The sequence below is a fragment of the Phalacrocorax carbo genome, chromosome 1 (assembly GCF_963921805.1).
Source record: "Phalacrocorax carbo chromosome 1, bPhaCar2.1, whole genome shotgun sequence".
Lineage (NCBI taxonomy): Eukaryota > Metazoa > Chordata > Aves > Suliformes > Phalacrocoracidae > Phalacrocorax > Phalacrocorax carbo.
The window spans coordinates 140,491,644-140,501,738 of record NC_087513.1 but is presented as its reverse complement, the minus strand read 5'-3'; the positions used below and the strand labels follow the sequence as shown (position 1 = coordinate 140,501,738).

Genomic DNA, 10,095 nt, shown 5'->3' with positions numbered 1-10,095 from the left:
ACAAGTACGCAAGAGAAAAGGAGAGAAAGAGGAAAAAAAAGGAAAAAGAGAGACAGAGAGATACAATAGCTACCACCACGGATCTGCGGCGTCCCGTCAGTCCGATGTATCTTCAGTCTGGTGGGGGAACGTTCCAACTGGTCTCCGCTGGTTCCGCCTTTTATAGCATTGTCCCGTTGCATAGTCAATGAGCTGGTTTGCATGGGCACACCTCCCACTCGGCAGTGGGGCGCATGCGCAGTATTGTCACTAGAGGGTGCTCGACGGTTCCAGAGGGTTCCAGGGGGTCCAAGCCCCCTCCCATATGTTGTAAGATGACCCTGGGGCCAGGCGCATGTGCAGAGGACTGGGCCTATGTGCTCTGAGACAACAAGATATAGATATATATGTTCCTGTTGGGTAGAACTTCCTCAGCTGCCATCGTGGTGAAGCCTTGGTAGTCAAGCCATTCTGCCGACAATGTTGAGACAAGTTTCTAGTCCCTTACAACACCCCGTGGCTCAACATTGGTGGCAGATATAGAAAGATGGTAATGAGAGAAAGAATAGAAAATGAGAGACAGAAAAGAGAAAGAGAGAGAGAGAGAGAGAGCAGTAACAAAGATGCTAGCTATGCAAGCCAAAATATTATAACAGTATCAACTCTAAACAAGGCCAATGCCTAACATCAGTAAGAATTCAGTTTCCAAATAAAATAGGCTGGGGGTACAAACAGTTTATACAATTTGGACTGTGGATGACACAGATTGACATGCAGCTCGAATGTGTTTAACTCCATCAGGTGATACAATGGGTACAAACTGCATATTTGTGACAACACGTTGGATTAACTGAATGAAACATGGGGTGACACATGGCAAAAACAGTAACATTGCTAGACCACACAATGAGTAAAATAAGATTTGTTTGATCCAAGGACCTCCTGGAAGCCAGGAGAACATATCACCATTCCAGCCTTTCGAGGTTTGGGTGGGAACATAGGCTAATTTCCGTATTCCGGCAGTAATTTGTTTAATGACTTTGCCGTTGTCATAGATTTTTAAATAGCAATTAGAATAATTCAGTTTCCCACAGACTCCGCCTTCTTCGGCTAGTAGGTAGTCAAGAACCATGCGATGTTGATAAATTGCAGTTTGCATTTGGGTTGCCTGATCTGCCAATAGGTTGAGGGCCTCAGCTGTTTGATTGGTGATAATTTCTAATACGGCTTGCAGCCGGATAATGCTATTTAGGTTATAAATGGGTTCTCTCAAGCACCACTAATCCATTCATTGGGGTTCCAAGTTGCAGGTCCATAATATTGTAAGATACGTTGAGGGGTCCACACACCTTTACCCCAGGACTGGCCACTCCCATCAGTGAGGGAGGTATCAATAACTTTGGATTGTTTTTCCCATTTCAAATCATCATATATTTGAATGCCTAAATGGTCTCCGTCTGTTTCTGAGAGTAAGAAAAACAAGGGATGGATCATCCCAATGCAACATATTCCAGACCAGTTTGCTGGTAGTGCTTTATATGCATAGTTTCCACATATCCAATAGTGTTCCTCAAGGGCCACTGATCCATTAGCAAAGGGTCCTTTCCAATGTTCCACACGGGGTGAAGGGTCAAAATAAAGGGTAGGTTCTAAACCAAATGGGTCACTTTCAATACAACAATATAGCGATTCCTTTGTGGAGTTTTCACAACATGGTATGTCTGAACAAAGTTCTTCCCACGTTGTCCTCCAACGGGGCCAATCTATTCTATTACAATATTTACAGTTGTAAGCTCCTGCTTCCTGGTCCCAACTACAATCATGGCCTACAGTGTTGCCTTGGCTGGTATTAGACATGAGAGACCAGAATCTGGAAAAAGTGTTCTGGTATCCCTCTTCATTCACCCAGGCATAGATATATATGAGTTCATCCTTTTCATGTGGCCCCTCTCCCACTGAAATGGTTATGCTTATGTTCTGATATGTCCATTCACTTGTGCTGTTACCCACAAAGATGCCATCCTTTTGTGTTTTAGCCAAACAGTATTTACCTTTCTCTGGATATTTTATGTGCCATGGCGAATCATGTGAGCTCTGCCATGTTTTATTCCCTTTTGTTTCGCTATATTTACTCACCAACCATTTTGGTACCAAAGGTATATCTACCCAGGGCCAACTTGATAGACCAAACGGTCCTCCACGTATCCAGCATTCTGGGAGGTTATAAACACTTGCTATTTGTTCAGCCAGTTGCATAAAAGAATTCTTTATATCATTGCCTTCATCCCTAAAGTCTTTGAGGGGATAACTGATTGTTCCAGGGATCGCGACCCATACAATACACCAAAACAACAAAATTCACATCTTGCTCTACAAATCCAGCCTAAGCTTACAAATGTTATAAAAACAATCACAAAAATACAAATAGTCACAATCAAATGTTAATCTTCCCATATTCAGTTGTGTTCCTGCGGAGGTCTCCTGTGAAATGAAACAAAATGTTTTCTTCATCTTCAGCCTTCCAGGCATATTTATTAAAGGATTCAGCAAGTATGAGGGGGACGGCCCCAATGGTTGGCATTTCTGCCAACACTGGCTGTCAAGGAAAGAAGATTGGTTCCCTTGAACACCAAGAGCTTGAGACTTTGGAATTAAAACTGGGGGTTTAGAACAAAAGGCATTTCATCGGGGGCATCCATTTATTCCCCAGTGATCATTGACCCGGGTAACTGCATCCCAGAGACCCTCCGCCCAATGCGGCTTATGAGGTTTCAGAAATCGTTTTAAGAGCCTATTAGTTATTGCAAAATCCCCATGTTTGGCAACATTTAAGATTTCTTGCCACCTCTCCTTTTGCCACACTGGCACCCGATTGACCTCCCAGTTGTTCTGTTCCCAAAAAGGGAGCCATTCTGTGCACCCTTTGAATACTGCAAATGAGTCAGTGTAGATATACACCGGAGTCCCTGTTTTTCCCACGCTATTAAACACACTCCATACTGCCACTAACTCTCCCACTTGGGCACTGCCCTCACCTTCAGTAATTATTTCCCTCTTAGTATCCACATTAATAGCTACAGCCTGATACTTCCACTGTTTGCCCTCTCGTTTGGTGGAGGCGTCTGTGAACCATACGTTTCACAGCTCCTCGGAAAATGGCGGGGCAATCTTAACTACAGAAGGAGGAGGGGTATCCTCCTCCAGAAGGCTTGCCACTTCTTCCTGTATGTTTAACACCTTTGAGGTACCTTCAGTGACTGTAAAAACATGACGATAATGTTCGATTTTAGCATACCATTTCCTCACAGTATCCCTTTGGGCCACCCCATCAGGGGGAGGGGTCCCTGCTAACACAGGCTTAATTACCTTAAAGGGTCCCCTTAAAACTATAGGCTGTTGGCATATGGTTCGCTCCGCTTCTCTAAGAGCTAAGCTCACTACAAACAAACCCTTTTCCCAACTGGAGTACTGCTTTTCAGCATCCTTAAAGCTCCTAGAATAAAACCCAGTCGGTTGAATGGGACCTTCTGGTCCTTTCTGCCAAAAATGAATTGACAATCCCGAGTGTGCGAACCCCCATTCAAATTGAACTGGGTTGGTGGGGTGGATAGGGCCCAAAGTTTGATGGGTGCTTGCTTCAAACACCAAAAGCTGCAATGCCGCATTGTGAGCTGGAGTCCATTTCCAAATCGCCCTCTTTCACAACAGGTCATATGAGGGACGTGCAATTATTGCAAAGTTAGGGATATGCTTTCTCCAAAAGACCAATAATCCCAAGGTGTGTTGCAGCTCCTTTTTACTTTCCAGAATTTTTACCTGATCTAACGCTGAGAGGGTGTCCCAAGGAATACAGACTGACCCTCCTTTCCACCAGATGCCCAGAAACTTAACTTCACTGGCAGGGGCTTGTATTTTTTCTTTGGGTATTTGAAAGCCTATACCTCCCAGATGATTAATAATTCTGTCATGCATAGTCTGCACCAGAGCTATGGTATGTCCTCCTATTAGTATGTCATCAATATACTGATACACTTTGACCTCTCTTTCTGAAGGGATTACTGCCAATTCCTGTGCTATGGCATGGTGGGCCAAGGTAGGTGACTGTTTATATCCCTGAGGCAAACGGGTAAAAGTATACTGGTGTCCTTCCCAGGTAAAAGCAAATTGATCTCAATCACACTCCTGGAGTGGAACCATAAAAAGCATGTCCTTCACATCAATGGTTGCTAAGATAGGGTGGGCCTGTTCTTGAATGGTTGCAATTAATTCGGCTATATTGGGTACAGCCGCAGTCAGGGGTCCAGTGTTTGCATTCAGTCGCCGATAGTCAATGGTCAGTCGCCATTTTCCATTAGGGTTGCGTACTGGCCACACTGGTGAATTGTACGGGGAGTGGGTAAACACTAAAATTCCCTGCTGTTTGAGATCCTCAATTACTGGGCTATCCCTTCCCTGGCTCCTAGTGGCAACGGATAGGGTTTCACATTGGTAATCTTGGAGGGGGGAAGGGCAGGTGCCATTTGCAATAGGCACACCTCTGCCCGAGATTTTTCATTTAATTGCCTGATCTGGGGGATTACAAAAGACCACGAGTTCCCCTGGGTGTCATGCCACTGCCTTCCCTTCAACACATCTATGCCTAAAAGATTTGTCTGAAAAGGTCCTATGGTTACCATGGTATTGATGGGGGCTTCCTCTCCTGGTAACCATAGCGTCACTGAAGTCATAGGCATTGACTGTGTTTTTCCCAGTGCATTTAAGATAATTAGATTTCTAGATGTGATAGAGATCCCACACCGTTCTGCTTCAGTCTACATCAGTGCGGTGATTTGTGCCCTGTATAAATTAGAAAAATTACCAGTCTTTTCCTCAGTCCTACAGCTACTGTGATTAATAAATCCCCTCTTACATTCACAGTGAGTTGTCTCACAAACATCCATCCTCCGCTCCCCTCCTCACCTTCGGGGAACAGAGGGTCTAGTTTTCCACCTTTTCCCTAGTCAGCTCCCCCTCAAGATCTATCAGGGGTGGAGCATCGGGAACTAATCCGAGAGTGGCCTTCTTCCCTGACCATTTCTGTACAAGTTTTTCCAATTTTTGGGTCGGGAGTTCATCCATCAGGTCTTGAGGAATGCCCTTCTGAAGCCCTAGATGCCATAACCCCTGTTGACTTAGGGGTCTCTCTCTCCCTGGATGATTGTTGTGGAGTGGCCTCAAATCCTGGCCCTTACCAATTGACAGCGGCCAACTTTTAACTTGCTCTGCAGACTGTACAACCCTTGTTTTGGTTTTTTGGAATGATCCACCAACAGGGCCATATTTTCTCCCAAAATTAATTAATTCCTGCGCTACCTCCCCCCACATCCACACTTTCCTTCCCAACCACCCATGGTCAGGGGTTATTATCCCTTCCAGAGTAGCTGTAGTTCTTTCTCCTTCAGAAGTATTTTGAATTTTCCCCTGTAATTGGATCCCAATGGGTTTCAGGGAGTCAGGGAGTCCCCGGATCAGGGGAGTCATCCTCTCTGGATCTACAGGCATCGTCATCGGGGAACTCTGGTTGGGCTTGAGCTCCCGATCATACATCATTTGGAGACAGGCTGCTTTCTGCACATTTTCCACTAACAGATCCACCATACCTGTTATGGCAAGGGGATCTCCCCTCTCCAAAGGGTTCAGCCCTCCGGCCCAATACACAGCCCTCTGGGTTAATGACCATGGGGCTCAGCGATTACCTGTAGTTAAGAACACACCCGGACCCCAATATCCTTCTGCTTCTTTCTCCGACAACAAAATTCCATCCCTCCCTGACAGGGACACTCTCCACACATATTCTGTCTCTAATTCCTTTGGAGTTCTTGCAAAGTCTTTTTTCAACTTTGCTAGTTCAGTTGCTGTAAATGGGACTTCTTTGGTGAGAACTTGAGGATGGTCGTTGTTATTGTCCTCATACAAGTACTGTTTTAACCAGTGGATACATGTGAGGGAGCCTTTCTACAGTTTCCCTTGCCTTCTGCAAGCCTCCCTGAGGAGAAATTTGCCATATCCCTTTCTCTGAAAGTTTAACCTCTACCTCCGCCAGTGTATCTGCTTCCCTCAAAAGTTGATCCCTCAATTCTTCCTTCAGTATGACATTTTGATTTCTCTCCTCCTGCAATAATGGCTTGTTTTCTTCCAATTGTTCCTGCAGTGACTTTATGACCATATGCAGTGAGTCTATTGTGACATCGGCTTGACAAGGCCTCTGCTTCCTATCTTCCACCCCTGCTGCCAGACTCGCTCCAAGTGCTACGCAAAATACTGCTTTTCCTTTCCCAGATCTAACCCTAGCTTCCTTCTGCAGTACCCTTATCCTGTCTAGTACACTCTGCGGTTGAAACCAATGTTTTTTCGCCCAATCTTGTCCCTGAGGTGAGAGGCGAGATTGGTGCGCCTCCAAAAGATCATATAGCTTGTCTACCCCTTCGGCTGGTGAGGAGACATAATCGTGAGTGTCAACTGCCTTCTGAGTGGCCATTTTACCTAACACAAAGGGGCTGTACAGTCCTGAGAGGGTCACACCTTAATGCCACTCTCCGCTTTTACCCTTTTCGCCCTCAGGAGGTCACACCTTAATTGTGCTTAGCACAAAGGAGCTATAGCTTTCTAAGAGGCTATTTTACATAACAAAAAGGGGCTGTATCGTCCTGAGAGGGTCACACCTTAATGTTATACACTTCTCCCCTTTTCACCCTCAGGAGGCCACACCTTAGTTGTGCACTTTCTGTTCTCTGAGAATCCTGTCCCTTACACCATCTCACAGGGAAGTCATATTTGGAGAGGGTTGGAGATGGGGATAGACCATGTGGTAGAATGGTCTGTACTATAGTCTATAATAAATCTATAATGATATTAGAACTTTTATATATCTTCCTAAATAAACTTTGACCTTCAATAATAGAAGCACTAATAGAAAAAAGCTAGACCAGCCCACTGATCTAATACAGTAAATTTTATGATTCATCATCAGAAAGTCCTTTCTTTAGAAGGAAGAATACTTTTCTACTAAAGCTACACTCAGGGAATTGTTAATTTACAGAGGCACTAATGTACCATTTGGGGGCAAACTATACAAAGAAATTAAATAATTATGAGCTATTGAACAAAAAAGAGATGTTTTCTAAGCAACTGAATTAGGAAAGTACATGGTTATAAAATTTAGAAGAAATTCAATTCAGTCATTCCTTTCTCCTTTGTTCTGCATATCAAAAATATTCTGATAATATTATTGTAAGGAAGCAACTCTCTAAAATGACATCACCCGTTTCCTCCTAAGATTAGCCTATGCAGTTCAGCTGGGAACATTCCACCGCCTCTGCAATTTTTTGTTGGGGGTCTCACCCTTGGAGGGGAAGGGCAGTTCTCCTGGTTATATGATCCCAGATAGCCTGAGATCATATGTTGAACAATTGTTAATGTCAAAATTATAATATGAAGATTATGTAGAGATGACCATGCTGAGACAGTTGTCTAGCAACAAAAGAAGACAACTCTTAAAAGTACACATACTTTAGTTCTGATCCACTTGGTTCAACAAGCTAATAAGCTGTTGGGGTGCTTGTGTAGTAACAGTTGCTGCAAAACAGTTCTTATCTAGATATTTCTTTCTCTAAATGAACTTCTGCACAGGGGGTGAGATATTTTTTTAAGGCCTGTGGGACCACCACACAGGCTGAAACTTCTCCCCAGAGGCTTTGTGTTATTCATATATTTGATGCTTAATCAAGCTTTTCTTTTTTGTCACTTCTCTAAGGAAGTATTGACTGTTACTACGCAGAATCTCTTCTGAGTGTAGTCAGGTACAGCCATGTCCTAGCTGGACAGTAAACATAAAGTATTGACTTAGTACTTAGTCTCCTTAAACATGTATTTTACTGAATGCTAATCCCCATGCAAATAGAGGTTGATGTGATGTTTCAATATCAGTACATCTTTATAGACCAGAAAAGAATTTAATACAAAACCATAGAAAAAAACGTGACACTTTGTTCAAGCATTCAGAGAAGAACAAGACATATAATTTATTAGTTTCTCATAGTTAAACTTGATGAAAATAAATAACATCATAGTGATAATGAATTTGGGATTAACTGACCTTAAATCCACATGCTAGTGTTAAAGAGCACTGCACATGTGTTAAAAAGAACATAGGAAAGGAAAAGCTAAGCCTGTACAGGTAGATATTACATGCAGATATTTTAAAACAAAAACCATGAGATCACTCAATTACTCTGTTTTAAAGGGGAGATACATCTAAATTGTAATATATTTATATCAAGAAAAAATTTCTTGTTCTATACTTCCTGATCTATCATAGTAGATAGAGAAAAAGCAAACACAGTTGAAGACAACTTTGTATTTGCTCTACCTTAAGGCATATAAAAGCATATTATGAGATTACTATATATATAGTGAACATGAAATGCAGGGCATTTCAGAGAATATCTCTTGAAGCCCTGACTTTTTACTCTCATCTGGAGATGCTCTTCATGTTACTTATGGCTACAAGAGGATGTACAGAAAACATATAACAGGCATGTATGACAGACAGCCAGAGATCTTAGTTGCATTGTTCAAGGATCTGATTTGGGTTTGGTTTTTTGATCATCTCTCTAGAAGGATGCAAAGAGACTCTGCAAGGAGGACATACACAGCTTAATATATAAAGTATTTAATTATTGGCTAACATAAACAAAAGAGAGCTAAGATTTAAGGAGCTTTAGACTGACCATTAGTGCTCACCACACTAATAAGGCATCTGAGGGACTTTTTGGGCCTGGCATGTGTCAGTCAGGAGGTCCCTGGAAAGGATCCTCAGTGTTACTGAGACTGTCTACACTGATGATAATAGATTTCTCTGTTTCCCTAAAATTTCCTAAATGTAATAAATTACTTCTAGATTATACCTAGAAAAATATATAAAAAGCATAGTAAATTAACCAAAAGCAGAAGTTTTGTGAACTGTTATTTTCAGTCAGAAGGAAAGATTTCATTTTCTGAAATTAATTGAATTTTCAAAAAGTGCCACAGCAAACTGAAGAATATTGGTGTTTATAAAAGGGCAAAATGAAACTTCTTTTCTTCTTTTTTTTATCTTTTCATTTTTTTTAGAGTATAGCAGAGGAGGGAATTCCTCCTCAAATGAAAAAAAAAAAAAAAAAGGAGAAAGTACATGTATCTTCTAACACTGCCCTTATCTGTTTTATGATGAGGTAACAAACTGCCATGGCAACTTCTGGCAACTTTCAGTACTGAGATATGTACATGATTATTTTTTGTCTTTTATCGTTGGGTTTTCATAACTCTCTCTTAAACTATATAGTATGCTAGTTGTGCACACAAGTGTTTTGATGCTTTAATTTCTTATTGTATTTCTTTTATATAAAGCTAAACCCAGGGTAAAAATGCATTCTAACCTTAGGCAGAACATTACATGTTGTACTCCAGTCCTATTTGCAGAAAACAAAGATTTTTAGCATAAATTATCTGGGTGTTTTATTTAATACCATCTAAAGTAAATGAACAAACAAAAATAATTAACAGAACCAAAATATCCTAAAGAAAACATGGGCCAAGCTTATGTCTGGTTTTGTGCCTCTCTGGGATCTTGAGTAATTTTATCATGCTTAAACTATTTCTGAATAGTTTTTATTTCTGTATTTCCGACTGAAATACAAATTTGATACAAATACTTATTTTTCTTTATTCCATTCCTTTTTATATTTTATTCAGGTCATATTTTATGTTTACAAGGTAGGATAAATAAATATAATTTCAAAAAATACAGTCGAGGACTTAAGGACTTAATAATTAACTGCAATGAAGTTACATTGAAATGAATTTAATTTCACTGAATGAAAAATAAATAGTAAGGAGGCCAGGAATTTGGAGGTAAACGGCTGGGTTTCCAGAAGGGGTTCTGGGTCATAAGAAGTCAATAAGATTTTGAGGTTTTATTTCAAATCTTTTTACATACATGAGATTAGCTGTGATAGCGTGAGGCCTATTAGAAGTACATGAGAGAGTATTACCATGTGCTTTTTAATGAAGTGAGACTTTTATTTTGCTGCCAGGAGA

The 10,095-nt window shown here is 41.3% G+C and overlaps 1 protein-coding gene across 1 annotated transcript; it reads right to left on the bottom strand.

Moving 5' to 3' along the window:
• Window positions 1-4,956: 4,956 nt before the first annotated feature.
• On the bottom strand, window positions 4,957-6,496 carry LOC104045966 (uncharacterized). Its single transcript, XM_064444950.1, is given in 2 exon segments — window positions 4,957-5,938; window positions 5,940-6,496. Coding segments are annotated over 2 exon segments (1,539 nt in total).
• Window positions 6,497-10,095: the final 3,599 nt, after the last annotated feature.